Source organism: Entelurus aequoreus, linkage group LG03 (assembly GCF_033978785.1).
Source record: "Entelurus aequoreus isolate RoL-2023_Sb linkage group LG03, RoL_Eaeq_v1.1, whole genome shotgun sequence".
Classification (NCBI taxonomy): Eukaryota; Metazoa; Chordata; class Actinopteri; order Syngnathiformes; family Syngnathidae; genus Entelurus; species Entelurus aequoreus.
The window spans coordinates 51,614,841-51,633,580 of record NC_084733.1 but is presented as its reverse complement, the minus strand read 5'-3'; the positions used below and the strand labels follow the sequence as shown (position 1 = coordinate 51,633,580).

Genomic DNA, 18,740 nt, shown 5'->3' with positions numbered 1-18,740 from the left:
CAGACGTCGAATATCAAACAATGGCTTTGAAATGTTTGTCAAATTAACTTTATTCTCTAGGAAACACTCGATTTGCATCAGTCGGCATGTAGGCTTTCCAGTGCTTTTTTTTTAGGCCTTTGTAGTTCAGATATGACTAAACATAGAGGCTTTCCCTTCAAATAACACTTTTATTGCGTTTGAAATGTTTGCCATCAATAAGGAAGATTTATTTTGTCATAGCAAGCTTTCATAGTAAAAGTGTTTGCTCAAAATGGGGCTCAACCTAGATGTAATTTTACTGAAATAAATTATTACCTCAGTTCGTCATCAAAGCAAATAGCTTTATATTAATATCTCACACTGCGCCTCACCTCTTTATGCAGGACATCACCAATAGGGTGGCGATATATATATATATACATATATATATATCCCCGATAAAGGCTCGCCAAAACAATATCTGTTTCTCAGCTGTGGTCCGTATGGGCCGCAGTAGTACTCAGTTGTAGTACACTTTTTCCACCACTTGTGGCAGTAATGACAATATCAAACAAACAGAAGAAGTCTTAGCTAGAGTCATAGCGAAGTTTCTTAAGCGCAAAAATTATGACTGAAGTGGTGAAGCTGTATTTTCATTTGCACTTTAATTTTATTGACAGTTTAGTTAAGAAACATATTCATTATTAATTTAGTGTATTTATTTGTTAAAAAAAATAATACTATTTGTGATTAATACATGCTTTCATATCATTTGACAAGGTTGTAAAGTGTAAGTATAGGTTAGAAATATTTAGTGAAAACGATTAAGATCAAGAGTAAGATGACTAATTCAGTGTTAATATTTGAGAGGGGCCGGCCCCTCTGAAGTGGAAAAGTTGGGCCCTGAGGTCAGAAAGGTTACGAACCCCTTCTATCGCATGTATCACAACTCAAAAACATGTTCACATTTAATAATTGAATTAGTTTCCACTCAACCTCTAATCATAATTAGCTTTTTCAAAACATATGCTGATATCTGCTAATCTTCTAATGTGTTTGATGGTGTTATTCCTGGTCTCTTAACAAATATTACCTCAGTAATGCAAGGTTGCAACCTCATCAGGCTCCATAACCTTAACTAAGTAACTAATGGACTGGTAAGCCGTACTGTTTGTGTCCTGCAGGGTGTATGTCTGCTTTGATTTGGATGATGCCTGATTAAAAATGAACACAAAAAGGCTTGCATGAGACAAACAAATCAGGAACATTTTTTTCTTTTTTTCTTTTTTTTTTTTTTTCTTTTCTTGCACACTTGATATAAACCTATCATTATTTGCATCACTTCTCCTCCGTGGATTCATGTGACAGTCATAAATGAAAATATAGCATCATTTTTTTTGTTTTTTACTGTGTTTACTTTAAACCTCTTTAGACTTGATTTAAAAAACACATCTGTTATCAAATCAATTTAATGCAATCTTTGACAGGATTATCCAATTCATTGACTATGTCACCAACCTAACGATTGGATAAAAATTCAGCTAAGCCTGGATAAGTACTTTTAAGGTCCCTCCTTAACTTACTGCTGTATTAATTTGTAAAAAATTTTTGGGGAAATTCACAGCAAATTACTCGCTATTATTTGTACAGTAGTATTTACAGTAATTTACTGGGAAATATCTTTACAGCAAATTACTGCAACTACAGAGCTTTTATGGTTAATTACAATAAAGTTACAAATGTATGCTATGACGTCACAATTGTAACTTTATCGTTAATTACTCTCTTGTTTTAACAGCATATCACCACTTACTGTACAAGAGTGTGCAATGTAATCTAGAGAACCCGTTAACAGACAAAGCAGTTTGACTTTACAGTTTTTAGTGCTGTGATTACAGCAGATTTACTGTGAAATAACAGCTAATTGCTGTGAAATATAAGGACCATAATTGTAATGTTACAGTAAATTTTGATTGCAGCAATTTACTGTGAAAAAAAATACTGTTGATGCTGTGAAATCCTGATATCTTTTCAGTGTATTTACTGTTGCTTATATTTATTTGCTGACACATTATTTATTCCTATTGATTTAATTCTAATGACAGTATCTGGCAATGAAGACAGACATAAATGTGACTCCCTCAAGTTTAGACAGTGGACCATTTTGGAGCATACATTAAAATAATTTACATTTGCAAATATGGCTTTATTATTATCGTTGCTTATTTATTTGCTATTAGGTCACATTTCAAATGTCATATTTACAATAATAATATATAAACGTGAGTAAAACTTTTTCCCTCAAAAAACAAAACAAAAAACAAGTTCTCCTATACCTTTACCTTTATTTTGCCAAATAATGTTTAATGCCCATAGTTGCTAAAACAGTTTTTTAAAAATGGTATTTTACTCCAACCCAACCATTTATTCCTTTTATCCTTTCTAGCAATTGTCTAAAATGGTGTTATTGTTCCTTTTTTTAATATGCCCTTTTTGCACACTTGTGCAGGCCGCATTCTTCTGGTTTGACCCGTGCAGCAGCAGCACCCATTGCGGGGGCCGAGGGGCGCCGCGCAGCCCGCCGCCGCTCCCTCCAAAACAGGGGGGATTAATGCAGCGTCTGTTGGGCCCATATGCCGCTAAAGTCTTGATTAAAACTCATTGTATGCATATGACACATTGTGGAGGCCATCTTTAATCTCTCCTCTGACTTGTGCACTTTGCAGGGTCTGCCGGCTGCAAGGTTACAATAACATGTTGTCATTTAGTGCATCTATCAATGCACCTGGTTTTTTGTTGTTGCCCAACTTGTACCACAATATTGTGTTTCAAAATCAAGAAACTTCAATGTCATGCATAATAACGGGTATTCATGGGAAAAACCCCTTATAGAATGCATGCTGTGGAGTATAGTAAATAGTTTGTTTGTAGAAAGTGTAGTAGTTCCCACCATTGCAGACTCAACTCATGAATATTCAAGCGTCCGGCTATTGTCTCCTAATTCAATTGTTGTATTGTTTATCACCATAACGACGCACTGCCTCTTTCTCAGCATATTAGTGGACAAACCTGCATGCACTTTTACCCTTGGGTGAAATCTAAAGACTCTTAGACGTTTTTCTTTTTAAACAAATGACACGTGCGCACTAACGAGCGTCCAGGAGTGGAATCAAAGTGTCTCTTGTCTTTTTTTTTTTTTTTTTTTTTTAACGCTTCGATTATTTCAAGCAAGGCTTTTAATTAGTGCTCTCCTCCAGTGGAGGCTGCAATGAAAGAGAGATTATTGGCAATGTCAAGGATGCTAATTGAATGTTGGACTTCTAACAATTAGCCCTGCTACAGAGCCATGTCGACTCATTACACATCCCATAATAGTCTCTGACTTTGTTGGGGAGTTTTAAGTATAGCAGGTAGATAAACACAAGCACCCCCTCCTTCTTTAGAAGGCATCCTTGACTCTGCACTTTGGAAGTCAAAGTGACTTTTAGTGAGTGAGTCAGTTCCCTTTTTACACATTATGAACATGTTTACATTGTAAACATTGGCTTTGCAAATTTACAGCAAATTGCTAACTAATAATTGCATTCATGCAAAGAAACATTTACAGTCATTTACTGTAAAATATAGCAATTTACTGTGACTGCGAAGCTGTGATTAATTAAAGTTACAACTAAATGCTGTAAGTGTACTTTTATTGTTAAAAACTCTCTTGGTTGAACAGCACACCACCACTGTCTGGAACGTAGAAACCCTTCAGAGACAAATCAGTTTGAGTTAACAGTCATTTGTTGTGATATTAAAGAGGACTATAATTGCAATATTTTGCTGTGAAATAGCAGTTAATTACTGTGGAATGTAAGGTATTGTAATTTTTACAGTCATTTGTTGTAATGTTGGAGTACATTTTCATTACAGTATTTTACTGTGAAAAAATACTGTGAATGCCATGAAATGGTATATTTTTACTTTTTTTTTTAGATGATTCTGCACAATAAATGCATCCATCCATCCATCCATTTTCTACCACTTATTCCCTTCGGGGTCGCGGGGGGCGCTGGAGCCTATCTCAGCTACAATCGGGCAGAAGGCGGGGTACACCCTGGACAAGTCGCCACCTCATCGCAGGGCCAACACAGATAGACAGACAACATTCACACTCACATTAATGCAAATTAGTGTTATTTAAACATACTTGGGCATTGAATGTGCGCACACTGTTGCTATGGCAAAAATGATGGAATTAACATATTTGTATGGGATTAAACACTGCATGTTTTTTTCCTTTTGCTGGGGCTGTTTGAAATGAGTATGTAAACAATTTCTCCCCCCACTGTAAAAATGTTCACACTGCAGTGTAAAAATGACCAGGACTTCACAGCATTTAACAGTCTTTTTTCCCCCACAGTAAAATACTGGATTTAAATTATTGCAATAAAACATCACCCTCCAAATTGAACTTCACAGTTAATTACTGCGTTAGTGTAAAAAAAAAAAAAAAAAAGGAAAAAAGAAAGTAATTTACTTTGAATTTACAATTTAAATAAAACATAAAATGACAATTTTGATAAATAAAAAAATACCCAATGCGTGACATTTTCTATGAAAATCAGTATTTTTAACTCCACTATTTGTTTCATTCGTCCACGACAAGCACATGAAGTGATTAACTGAAAGTTCATCATGGTACCTTTTTCTTTCTTTCTTTTTTTTATTGTAATTATTCATGCCTTTTCAATGGGGGAGGTCACAGCATCTTTGGAACCCACAATCATGTTGAGATCCAGTGGACAAGTGTGTGTGTGTGTGTGTGTGTGTGTGTGTGTGTGTGTGTGTGTGTGTGTGTGTGTGTGTGTGTGTGTGTGTGTGTGTGTAACCCGTCATCATTACTACTATACCACTTGGAAAGTCTCATCGAATCATTAGCGTGCTCCCCCTTACCCACGAAAAGCTGCAGAGAGTGTGATGCGTGGAGGGTCTGACAGATTGCATACAATACAACAGATCACAGTATCGAAGGCTAGCACAGATAAAAAAAACCACACCATTTATATAAGACACACACTGATTGTCTCTTAGAAACTACATATTGATTCTTTATAAACACTTCTTTTTTTGTCTTAAATAAAGTAGTGCATCCATGTCCATCGTGGTCCAGTGGGATAGTTCCGTGGCCTCGCAGGTGGAAAATGTGTCCTCGACAGGTGTGACGGACATGGATGAGTGTCTACAGGTGAGGAGAAGAACTTTGCCAGTGCTAAAATAAATTAAAAAAAAAAAAGTGAGGACTCTCCTCCTGTGAGAGTTTCATGAGGGTCTGTCGTGTCTTCACAGGACCTGGAATTTCCACGATGAGGTCTGATCTTTATAATCCAAGCAATCTGCGTTGAAGTTCAGCTTCCACGACGCGGCTTGGTCCTTATAATCCAGGCAGTCGGCCGTGGAGTTGAAGCCCAGGCCGGACGTGCCGTAGCCCTGCGTGGGGAGGGACGCCGGGGACTGGTTGAGGTGGCCGGCCACCGCGTTTGTGCTCATCGGGCTGAGGGTCGAGCCCGGGCCGGACAACTGGTGGTGCATGGGGGCGAGGTAAGAGCCACAATCCATGCCGCCGAAGTAGGACGTGGAGCCCGCGTAGCTCTGGCCGTAGCCCGAGGCCTGCGTGTAGGTCATGGGGTAGGACCTCTGCATGCACGACGACGACGTGGACAGCGGGTCCGAGAGCGGGGAGATAGAGGCCGGGCTCCAGATGGACACCGGCGCCGTGCTGGTGGAGATGGCCGGGACTGTGGTGGTGCTGGCGGGGGGAGTAAACTGACCGCTGGCGCCGCTCTCGGAGCTCACGTCTCGGGTCGGGGAACTTTTCTTTTTGGCGGGTCGAGCCTTGTTCTGCCCGCCGTTCTGCTGTTGTTGCTGCTGCTGGCGACACTTTGCACGCCGGTTCTTGAACCACACCTGCGGGAAGCCACACGGTTATATTATCACACATTATCCTTTTAGTTCCTTTTCTCACAAAAAAAACAAACACATATACATTTGATTTACATAGCACTTCACCTGGTAAAATATAAACAACAATCGAATATTAGCATGTAAACTACAGAAAAACATGGGAAATATAAAGGAATATTACAGGAACGCACGCTTTAGCAAAAACACATCTTCAAAGTTTTTAGTAAACATTTTATTTCGTTTTCTAAGTCCCTCAGAATCGAAAAAAATAAATAACACAATTAAATAACACAATTAAGAAAATAAAAAAATAAATCAAATCTAGATTATTTGATCTAACCATTATGTGCTCAAAAGTCATGGTGTTTATTTCAGTTAAATTTGCTATATTTTAATGCAAGTTTAGGACTTATTTAAATTCGATTTTAATTTCACTTCCAATCGGGTTTGACAATATCGTTATGTCTCAACTATAACTGTAAAAACAAATACAAAGTGTACAATATTTTCAACGGAGTATGATATAAACAGCTGGAATATGTTAATTTCGTCTTCTTATGGAATATATGTTTTTTTTCTCATATTCTGTTAAGTATGTTAGTTTGTGAGAATTAAGCAAATTTAATAGGAAGCAAATATTGTCTTATAAGACATTTTAATGCACAATGCTGTGTTTTGGTAGGATGATGCGTCTATACAAAACCTTTTTTTTCATTAATAAAAATATATTGGACAATTTCATTTTTACTTGAAAATGATTTGTTTTACATTTTAGGGCCTCATTCAGTCTAAATATCCATCAAATTAACAAACGTAAAAAAAAAGAAAAAAAAAAGAAAAAAAAGAAAAGTCATTTACACATTTTCCACCAAAGAACACGCTAACTCACCTGTACACGAGACTCAGGTAGATTGATTTTCAGCGCCACTTCCTCGCGCATGAATATGTCCGGATACCTCGTTTTGGCGAACAACGCTTCCAAGACGTCGAGCTGCGCGCGCGTAAAAGTAGTCCTCTCTCTTCTCTGCTTCCGTGGCGTCGCTGTAAAAAAAATGGAGATATGAATTTAAATATGTACATATGCCCTTTTATTACCATTTAAAAATAATAATTACTTCTAACATATAACGACAATGGGCCTTGTTGCGGGTTGCGTAATTTACGAAACCTGCTGTAGGTGACATTATAAAGAGATGCACAAAAATCAACCTACAACATTAATTTGTTTTAAAATAAATGTTTAACAGCCAACATCCATTCTTGGGATGTTTTATTTTTTTTGGATAAAGTTGACACTCACCTGGATAGCCCACGGACGGATGTAAGAGGTCCATCCCGGAAGTAGTTAAGCTGAGGCCATTGACTGTGTAAGGTGGTTGCTTTAAATATGACATCATGCTAATGTTCGTCTGGGGGTTCAAGTTGGAGAAAATGTTGAAAATGGATGAGGATCCTGAAGGGGACCTGCTGTCCTGTCTTGGTCCCACACACACACTGACACACACACACACACACACACACACACACACACACACACACACACACACTCACACACACACTCTTCCTGTCGGCACCTAAACCAAAATAAAAGAAGAGAATACCACTTAGAGTTTAGAAAAATCAACACTTACATAGTGCAACAAGTACAGTCAAATACATAGCAACCAAAACATATACGATAATTAATAAACAGTTTTTACAAACAACATTTTTGAAAAATTTATCAATTTCTTTGGTGGTAAGTTTCCATATAAAATGTAAAATATATATATTTGCATTGTTAAAATGCTTTAAATGTTGATAGTGCCATTTAACTACAAATAATGTGCTTGATCATCATTTCGTTATTTCCTACAGTTGTAACCTCCTCTTCTCAATCTGTCAGGCTTTTAAAAAATGACCGTGGACCAGTTGCACACTGCCGCTCAATAGTCATCATCATCATCATCATCATCCATGCAGGAGTGTAATTATTATAGATCTATTTTTTTTCAAACGTATTGATTAATTAACGAGATCATCCGAGTATAATTGCAGTAATATTGCGTCATATTTTGTTAATATATGTATTATTGTTATGGAGGAGAACGCTCTTCATATATTACTAATAGTTTATTAAATGTGACATGTTGCTTTATTGCCCTCTAAATTCAATACGATGAACAGAGATGGACTTCAAATGTTTAAAAATACAGAAGGCCCAAAATAAATGTTTTTAAAAATTGTTTTATTCTTAACCTACAATTCTACTATAATTGAATTAAAAAAATAGATAATGTATAACTAAAGGCTTTTTATTTTTATTGTTACTTTTTTCTTTTTTTTGGGGGGGGGGGTATTTTTTCAAGACAATATTTATGTGCAATAGTTTATATAAAAAAAGTAATAATGATAATACAAAATGTTTTTTACACTTCTATTTTAATTAGTATTTTAATAAAACGTTTGTTATTCCTAGAAAATAGATTTTCCGTCTTTTATTGTGTCCCCCCGCCCCACGCCCCCCACGTCTTTTATTGTTATGTTAATGTTTACAGCTAATAATTATCCGCGCTATTCACATTTCAAGGGTTGAAAAAAAGCGCAAAAAGTGAACCCACCTTAGCCCCTAAAGAGTGCAAATGTCTTGTGCGTGTCCTCCTGCGCTAATAAAGTCAGCCAATAGCGAATCAGCGACGTCCTGCTGGATTCCGAGCGACAACGAAGAGGCCACAAAGTAGAAGAAGAAGCCCGAAAAAAGGCAGAAAAATCCGCAGTGTGAGAAAAGAAAGTTGAACGTGGAGCTTCTGCTGCAGGTTTGGAAGCACTGCTGCAGCGGCGCACTGATGATGATGATGATGATGATGATGATGGAGGAGGAGGAGGAAGAAGAAGAAGAGGAGGAGGTGGAGGAGGAGGAGGAGGAGGAGGAGGAAGCATGTGCGCCTTTACGATTTGTTGGTGTGTTGGGAGTGAAGTGCCTGGAGTTGGATTTTGTACAAAGTGTCAGCCAATAGGAGCTCAGCTCTCTCCCACGGCTGGCGAGGACTGTCACGCAGCCACTTTGGACCCACGGTCCTCATCCAGTGGCCCGGATGACAAGTGCACATTCAAAGTGGAAATCACATCAGCACAACACTTCAAAAAATAATTCCATAAAAAAACATCCCAAGATGCATTAGCACTATTTGACTATTGTAGCACAAATGAATCACATTTCATTGAGAGAGTTAAAAAAAACAAACAAACAAAAAACGCCTGCTTCCTCTCGTGTAGCCAAAAAGAGGATTTAGAGATTTAGTTACAAAAAAGTGACCTCATCTCATTCGCCACGCGCACACGCAGACGCACACGCACGTGTGCACGAGGAGGGTGAAGACGTTCACGAGTCAGGAGAACGAGCTGCAAGGTAAAACACTTTTTAAATCATTTTCTATATTATTGCTTTGATATTAAACTAAATGATCACATAGCTTCAAACGGTGTGTTATTTTGTTGTGTATATATTGCAATATTGATTATGATGTATAGGAGCCTCTTCTGGCTTCGGGGCTGCTTAATATAAGTAAGGCCGTGCACACTCCACGCACACGCACACGCACACACACTGAACCCTCGCGCTCTCCCCACAGATTCCAACGCAGAGGAAAAGGTTTTGTTTTGGATCTTCACAAGTCGGATTTCTTTCAACACACCAGCTTTCCCCTGAGCAGAGGGTTCTTCATCTTCTTCTTCTTCTTCTTCTTGGAACGAACTGCAGCACACACTCAGGTATTAGTAGAATTGAAATAAAAATATATATTTTCTAAACTCAATAATTGCTTGCAATATTCGTAACTGGTGGAAAAAAAGGCTGCATGACCATTCTTTATAAATCTAAACATTTCATTAAATGCTATACCAGATTATTATAAAAAATTTTTAAAGTCAATCCATTTTTGATTATATTTAATTATTTTGTTAATCAAATACACTGCATAAACTTTATTTATTTTTAAATGAAGCCAACTAATTATATTATCTCTAAATGCAAGGAAACATTTAATTACAATAATACTGCATGGTTATTTATTTTTACTTTTTTATAAAATAAATTGCATATGCATTCATGCATAAAACAATGTCTTCATTTTGGGTTTCCCTCATTGTGATATATTTCCTATTATTGCAATAATGCGTGCAAAAGGAGTAAGTCCGCAGCGGTTTCTCACGGTGCATCTCTGCGTGCGCAAGGAGCTCAATAATTGATGGGATGGTAAAGCGGGCCTCCGCGGGGACTATGCGTGTTAAAAGGACGTTTAAAAGCACAAGGAGTTAAGCGCCCCTGGCGGGCTGCACAGCTCCCCCTGACTCCCGCCTTTTATCTCCGCCTCTGCTGCACTCAACCTGAGGCTGCAGAGGATGCATGCCGGCCTTCTCCATCTCCATCCCACCTAAGATTCTTTCACCCAGCCACGGGAGCCATTTGTGCAAGATCACTGCCTCTGCACGTTATATTTAGAAATAAAAAGAATAAACAAATCCATCATAAATATTTAAAGACAGCAAATAAGACATGCTGTTGGGAATTGGAATACTGGCATGCATTCATCACATATATTATACATCTTTTTTAACTGCTTGCTTCATATCTGCATGGTTGAAGAGGAGGAATGTGTTGGAGGAATTTATTCTCAGCTTCAGAAAAAAGAAAAGGAAAGGCGTTTAAATTCATTTCATAAATTTTTTTTTACAGTTTGCTACACTAAAATGTTTTACATTCTCAATAGCATATACTTACAACAAATATGAGAAAAAGATTGAGTTTATCTTGCAGCAAAACTCTAATCTTTCTTATTGTGCCATTATTAAACTGTGTGTGAGTGTGTGTGTGTGTGTGTGCAAGAGAGAGAGAGAGAGAGAGAGAAAGGGGCGGATATGAGAGCCAAATGAAGATCATGCACAAGCTGTATTTTAATTAGCCTGAGATATGATGCCATCACTACAATAATGCACATTCTCCTTAAGGATGGCAAAATGCAACTGAAGTAATTCCAACATGACCCCACAGGTCACATATGTGCTCATTAAATATTGAAAAATATATGTAAAAAACATAAAGTCTGGGAATAAAATCCATTAAAATATGCAGTCATATATGTAAAATATAGTTGTTGTTTTTATGAAAACTGCCACACATTTTGTAATTCTAAGGGTTTTATTTTGCAGTCATGTTCTCCAATATAGGCCCCACAAGGCCGCCACTGTATGTGTGTGTGTGTGTGTGTGTGTGTGTGTGTTTGCCAAGTTGACGCCTTTTAATTAAAGCCGTAATTGTTGTTGTGTCGTGTGTGTGTGCAGGAGGCTGCCGAAAAACAAAGGGATGCAATTAAACACAGCTGATCAACAAGGAGGCAAAGTGGGGACGCAGGACGACAAAGTGGAGGTCAAATAAAAGGGAGGTCGCCACACACACAAACGTGGCCTCTGTTATGAACTGAGGTATATAAGGGAGCGGGTAAAAATAAATGTTTACCAATGAAGACGTCTGTGTGCCTCCTGCGTGCACATGGAGGTGCGTACACGGCGTGCTAAAAGCTGCCCTGCAGACCAGACCTGTGGAATCTTCAAAGTGGAGGATTTGTTCAGGCTTATTTGGCAACCTGGGATTTGAATTAGATTTTGTGAGGCATTCATAACACATTAGAAAACCTTACAATGTGTGATTTCATGTCTAATCCCCTTATAGTCATTTTTTTTATAAGGGGGAGTATGGTCACAACATAGCGCGGCTATTCATGATTCATCAAATGTTTTTCTTTTTTTTGCCTGTGAGGTGAGTGTCTTCTCCTGAAGAGGTGACTCTTCTCTTGAACCTTCCTCTCCTCACCATTTTGTTGGTTTGACCTGAATATGTGATAGGGTCAGCTCCACCGTGACACCCCCTGCTTACAACCCTCAGTGGATTAGACCTTTCTACATGTGCGGACGGTTAGTGTATACACACACACACACACACACACACACACACACACACACACACACACACACACACACACACACACACACACACACACACACACACACGCACACACACACACACACACACACACACACACACACACACACACACACACACACACACACACACACACACACACACACACACACACACACACACACACACACGTGCACTTATTCACTCCTCTGTATGTTAAATCCAGCTCTTTTTTGTATTGTTTGTATTGTATATATTGTATCAAACTTTTTCACCAAGTACAACCTCAGAAAAAAAACCCTGTGGCTCTTCAATTATCACCATAATGGCCAAAATTAAAATACAGTAGCGTAGTAGGCCTAAGTATTTGTAAAAACAAGGCAAGGTTTTAGTTAACAAGCATATTTAATATTTTGATCACTGTAACATTATACACAATGTAAACAGTGACACTGTTTGAATACAGGAAAATAAAACACTGTACTTTAATCAGGTGATTATTTGGCGTACCACCGGATGGAGTCCGCATACCACCAGTGGTACACGTATCACGGTTTGAGAATAACTGGTATAAATCTCATTGTTTTTTTCAAACAAATTTACACTATTCAACATGCCCGTAAAAGGAGTAGGAAGAAGCACATGTTATTTTATTTGTATTTTACCCCTTCATAAAATACAATGATGAGATGGAGCAGTGGTTCTCAAACTTAAACAATAAATAAATAAATGATCAAGTACCACCTCAGAAAAAACTAGGCTCTCCAAGTACCACCATAATGACCACCGTTAAAATGAAGTGGCATAGTAGGCCTAAGTATTCATCAAAAATATGGTTTTATTTAACAAGTATATTTAATATTTGTGGCTACTGTAACATTTTGCACAGTTTGAACAGTAACACTGTGTTTGAATATAGGAACATAAAACCCTGTACTTTAATCAAGTGATTCACTAAACCACTGGATGGAGCCAGTGTACCACTAGTTGAAAACATAGCACAGTTTGAGAATCACTAAGATTGAGCTTCATTGATTACCCAGGTGGAAATGAAGGTTCCGATAGCAGCAACACCATATACACTGTTTATGGGACAGTGTATGGCACACAGAATAAACAGGTATTAATGGAATATAAGAATAAAGCATGTCATTTCAGTTTTATTTATCCCCTTGAGATACAGCATCTTGTTTCCAAGAGGGCCCCGATGTATATAAAAAAAGAAAAAAAAACACTGAATGCAACTTCCATTTTCCCTCTGTTTTTTGCGCTGAATCAACAATTCTCACTTCACAAAGATAATGTTTGACTGACGCTATCAGACTTTCACGTACACAAGCATTTGAATTCTTTATTTTCTAAGAGAAACACATACTTGAGTGCACGTTTAAAATAAAGGTTACAATTATTTCCCATATTTCATATTATTGTTCAAAACATCTGAGGTCCCACAATAGTGTATTTGAAGTGTGTTGCCCCAAATTTGGCCTTAAGACATTTAGACAGTTTAAAATGCTTTTAACTACCCCCCTGCTTAATGGGGAACAGGACGCTTTATGTGTTCGCAGCTTTAATGCTAATGAAATGTGTGTGTCTCTTAGAAGCTTTTATCCACTTTTTAACAGATGCAGAACACTGTAAATCTGCACAATAGTCATTGTAATAGATGCAATGTATTGCACACAACAACGTAACATTAAGGAGTAGGACACAAACGTTGGCACTGTAGCTCACATAGCTATGCTAACATGACACTTTTTAACAGCAAGGATAGCCTAATTGTTGGAAGAAAAAAAACCTGAGATGTCATGTAGCTGACTGAAATATAAAGTATATGGAAGAGCTCCGGGCATTATTGTAGAATGTGAAGCAAAGGCATCTTTAAAAAAAAAAAAAAAATTACAGTAGTACCTCAATTTACGAGCGTAATTGGTTCTCTGACGGAACTCTTAACTCAAAACAATTGTATCTCAGATCACTGTCGCACATTGAAATGAATTAAAACATTTTTTTAATTGGTTCTTGGCCCCCCCCAAAAACAGCACAATTTTAACATGTAATATGCCGTAGTACAAAAATACAGTGATTACTGGTAATGTACATCATTTACCTTGGAAAACGGACCTCTACGGTATCTCCGTCCAGCTACTGTTCGTCAAACACAACATCAGCAGCTTTTCCATATCCTAATAAATAATTGAGATATTAATTTGGCTGGTGTTAGACTGCTATAAATAATGCTAGTGACTAAGAAAGGATATTTTGGTCAAATCTTACGAGGTTCACTGTGACATTTGCTACGGGAACTAAAGGCAGGGATTTTTGTAGCACAAATTTTTGCCGGCAACTTAAAGCGTAAGCCCGGTTTTTCCACTGGATGCATAAGGGCTGCTGAACGCCGCCGCCACGGAACGTCTCTGTCATCCGCTGTCTGCCAATCCCCATCGCCGTTTGATGCGCACTGTAGACTTTTACAAGATCTCGCAAATGCGTTCGTAATCACGTGAAAATAGGCGTTGTACTACAGCAAACCACAAACAGTTTATTCTGTCCTTCCAGAGGAGCAGAAGCAAATAAACTCAGTCCTGCCCACTCGAGATACGTAATGGCTGCTGAACGGCAACACCTGCGGAACGTCTTGAGCTTTGCAGTCCATCAATACCCACAGACGGGCGTCTGTGACAGTACTGACTTGACTTGACTCGTGGAAAAGACGACAGTTTTGCCTCGCAGAACGACAACTTTATTTTTTCTTTATTTGTAGCAAGCAATAACACAGCAGTAACATCAGGCCAGCATCACACACACACACACGCACGCACGCACGCACACGCACACGCACACGCACACGCACACGCACACACACACACATATCATTCAACTCCCATTAACTACTCCCCTGCTTATTGTCCCGTATCAGCTGGTATTTGACACAGGCCCCCAAATAGCTGTTCAGTAAATGCCTGTAATATGATTCTCTGATTTCGGACGAATCATCTTGTCTTCATCCATTTGTGTCAACGAGGTCAAATTACTTCTGAAAACCTTTCAAAAGTTAACTTCATGTCCGTCCCCGCCCATTAGAACACTTCAAAGTATAAAATACGATACCCCTTTTTTTTTTTTTAAGTAAACCAGATCATTTATTTTGTGTTTGTGCCTGATTTCTTGACCCACACAATACGATTTTAGCTAAATTGAGCTGCTTTGTTGTGCCATCTGGCAAATATAGAAGCTCTGCATATATTTAGTGCATGCAGGGATGCGGTACGGCACCGGCGTAGCATCACCGTGCGCAAGGGGTGGAAATCGACATACTGACCTGAGTGGAAACGGGAAGACACCGCCTCCACGGCGCGCCGTTCTGTATCCAGTGGTAACCCGGGGTAACAATTAGCCAAAAGACAGCTCTTATTTCAAAACACTCTTAAGTTGGGGAACTCTTAAGTTGAGGTACAACTAAAATATATGACATCACAAAAACACGGAACATCAATTAACAACAATTGAGAGCCTCTTCTTTCAAAAGTGGAGTAAAAAAGTGAAGTGAGGGAGATTATGGATTTTCTCTTCTTTTGGCACTCATAAACACACTCGAGGGACATATATTACTGTTTTAACATCAATAAAAAGTCAATTTTGCATAATCGGGGACATTTATAAAGTACATCAGATTAATGAGTCCACGTTGACTTTGTACTTGTCAAACATAAATGGTATTTATTAGTTAGACACACTTATAAATGTAACAGAATTCCTAACCTGTAGGTGTCATTTACCTTTTCTATGTTTACCTGTAAAATGGCAGACTCATGGGCCTCTAAAGTAAATAAGCCCCAGTTTGTTGTCTCCTTGTCCACAGCCCACTTTGCTTTGAATGACACTTTGGCGATGCCCCCAACATCCCACTTGGACTTCTCAAGTGTAGCAACACTGCCAAATCCTCTCAACTCTTTAATATCTCTCTTTGGCTGCATTGCCAGGCAAGGCCCCTCCGTGACAGTTGGACATCGTCGTCGCTTTCGGGAGGAGACAGCGGCGGCCGTTTGTAGCGTTTCCCAGCCTCGGGCCTGTGGGGACTCTGTGATGGCTCGCCTGTCAGCCGGCCCCTCCCCTGCAATTAGGAGAGTAAACACAGCGCCCGGCTTGACATGGGAGGGGGGGACAGAGAAGGAGGGGTGGGGACACCATCCTGCTCCTGTCCTACTGCTGTCCCCAGACAAAGATGACTGAACAAACTCAGACACTGCAAATCTCTCAAAAAGTGTCTGTGAATACATCACAGCATATCATAGCAGGCTGCACGGTGGTTTGCATGTCGGCCTCACAGTCAGGACCATTGAGGCTTAGAACATCTCTGTGTAGACTTTGCTTGTCCTCGCACATCTAAAAACAAGGCATTAATTACAGGCATTCAGAAAGTATTCACAGTGCTTCAATTTTTCCACATTTTGTTATTTTGTAGCCTTAATCCAAAATGCAATACATTCATTGTTGTCCTCAAAATTCTACACACAATACCCCAAAATGACAATGTGAAAAGTTTTTTTTACAACATTTATACAAATGTCTTAAAAGATAAAAACATAAAACAAATGTACATAAGTATTCACAGCCTTTGCTCAATACTTTGTTGATACACATTGGCCAGACGGAATCCATTTCTTGGTAAAAAGTTTGCCAAAATGCACCTGGAAAACAAACTTCTCTGGTCTGACGAAACAAAGGTTGAACTCTTTGGCGTGAATGCAAGGTGTCATGTTTGGAGGAAAACCAATTCCTACAGTGAAGCATGGTGGTGGCAGCATCATGCAGTGGGGATGTTTTTTTTAGCACAGGAACTGGGAGACTAGTCAGGATAGAGGGAAAGATGAATGTAGCAGTGTACAAAGACATCCTAGATGAAAACCAACGTTTCCCATCCATCCTGTTGGAGCTTGAGAGGTGCTGCAAAGAGGATTATGTGTTACTGCCCAAAGATAGGTGGGCCAAACTTGTGGCATCGTATTCAAATAGACTTGAGGCTGTAATTGCTGCCAAAGGTGCATCAACTAAGTGTTGAGCAAAGACAGTGAATACTTACAGTATGTACATGTGATTTTTTATTTTCAATACATTTGCAAACATTTTTAAATACATATTTTCACATTATCAATATGGGTTATTGTATGTAGATTTTTTATGACAAAAATGCATCTATTCCATTTTAGAATAAGGCTTTAAAATAACAAAATGTGGAAAATTTGAAGCACTGTGACTCATTTCCGGATGCACTGTACGTTCCTAATGATTTTCTGTTATTGTTCTGTTATCTGTTATTTTACGCACACCTTGTTATGAGTTGAAATATTGGGAACCTGATAATATCTAGTTTATTTCTGAATAAAGACACTGATACTGATTAAAGTACATTGTGTGAGAGACAGCGTTGGGATAAAACAGGTGTGTTTTTGACGTCGCACAGCGGCATTTTTGTGGTTGTTTGATTCCGTGTTTTAGTTCTGCGTTTGAGCTTCCTTTAAGTGCAATAAAAAGGAGAAATGGAAGTAAATCATTATTGAAAATACTTAAGGAAATGTATATGTTATTAACAGTGACACAATGAATAAAAGTAATTCTAGATGTTTAGCATTTGCACAAAAAAACCCCAAATAATATATTTGTGACCCACTGTAGTGTATGAAAGCTTGATTCTCAGCATTCAGTTGTGTAATTACAATTCTATAAAAAGCAAAGAAATATGAATAAAAGAAGGAGCATATCCGCCCTCACATATTTTGGAGCGCTTCAGATTCTGCACCTTTGTATTCAATTCAAACCATAAGAATATAACTTTGATTTCTGTGTAGTTTTTGACATGATAATAAGTGGACCTCTCATGTAATGGCATATGTTTTTGTTGAAGTCACGCAGCGGGATCCAAAATGCCGCCCGGGGGTGATCAGCGGCCCACAGCTCCTTTTTTATTCTACAGCAGGTGTCTTCAAAGTTCATCACAATTTGAGCTGCTATAAAGTGAGGTGACAGATTTGTATTTTATTGATATGACAACATTTCAATTGTACTTTATTGACAAAGCAGATCTCCACTCCAACAGTGCAGCTATTATCTTCATGCTAGTTTGTGATCCTTTGCCATCAAAAAGAGGCACAAGGTCTGAATTTAAGTTGTATTGATATTAAATAATATTCTTTGACCTTTTAGTGAGCTACTCACAATCAAGTAGTGAGCTGTTGGAGACCTCTGTGCTTGCAGAATGGCCCACATCGGAACATAACACAAAAACAAAGAATGACTACAATAAACATTTACCAAATGCACCAAAAAAATGGGACCAGCAAACAAAAATGGTCGACTACCAGCGTTTACGTCTTACCCATAGGTGGGGAGAGTAGCCAATAAAGCCAAAAATTATGACTCAAGTACAAGTTAAAAAATAGTCATCAAAATGATTACTTGACTAAAAGTAAGTATTCAGTGAAACAATTATGCAAGTACTGACTAACTAGTGAGTAACTTCATATTTATTTCATAACTATATTACAGTGGTACTTGCACTACAACCATAGTTGGTTTGTGTGTGTGTGTGTGTGTGTGTGTGTGTGTGTGTGTGTGTGTGTGTGTGTGTGTGTGTGTGTGTGTGTGTGTGTGTGTGAGACAGAGAGCCACTACTACAGAATTTACTACACAATAAGTAAATTTTACAGTCACTTATGACATTATAAAAGGGCTAATATTAGCATATGTGCAGCTAAAACATAAAAAACATCTACATTTTACAGTACCATGTTTTCTCTAGTAGAAAGTGGGCTTCTTGTACTGTGAACATTTCTACTGACACAGATGACAGCACATGATATCAATGTTTTTTTTCTGA

General features: G+C 38.4%; 1 protein-coding gene and 1 long non-coding RNA gene across 2 annotated transcripts; one reads left to right on the top strand and one right to left on the bottom strand.

The window, feature by feature from the left end:
• Nucleotides 1-4,221: 4,221 nt before the first annotated feature.
• otx2b (orthodenticle homeobox 2b) lies at nucleotides 4,222-8,800 on the bottom strand. Its single transcript, XM_062040568.1, has 4 exons — nucleotides 8,508-8,800; nucleotides 7,208-7,481; nucleotides 6,797-6,948; nucleotides 4,222-5,910 (listed from the first exon to the last, which is right to left on the bottom strand). Exons 2-4 carry the CDS (start codon nucleotides 7,302-7,304, stop codon nucleotides 5,287-5,289), a joined length of 873 nt encoding a protein of 290 aa, XP_061896552.1. The 5' UTR covers nucleotides 7,305-7,481; nucleotides 8,508-8,800; the 3' UTR covers nucleotides 4,222-5,286.
• Nucleotides 8,801-8,980: 180 nt separating this feature from the next.
• Nucleotides 8,981-18,527, top strand: LOC133645707 (uncharacterized). The gene is made up of 4 exons (XR_009825188.1): nucleotides 8,981-9,295; nucleotides 9,519-9,657; nucleotides 11,227-11,856; nucleotides 15,726-18,527. It is a non-coding gene; the product is annotated as an uncharacterized LOC133645707 (long non-coding RNA).
• Nucleotides 18,528-18,740: the final 213 nt, after the last annotated feature.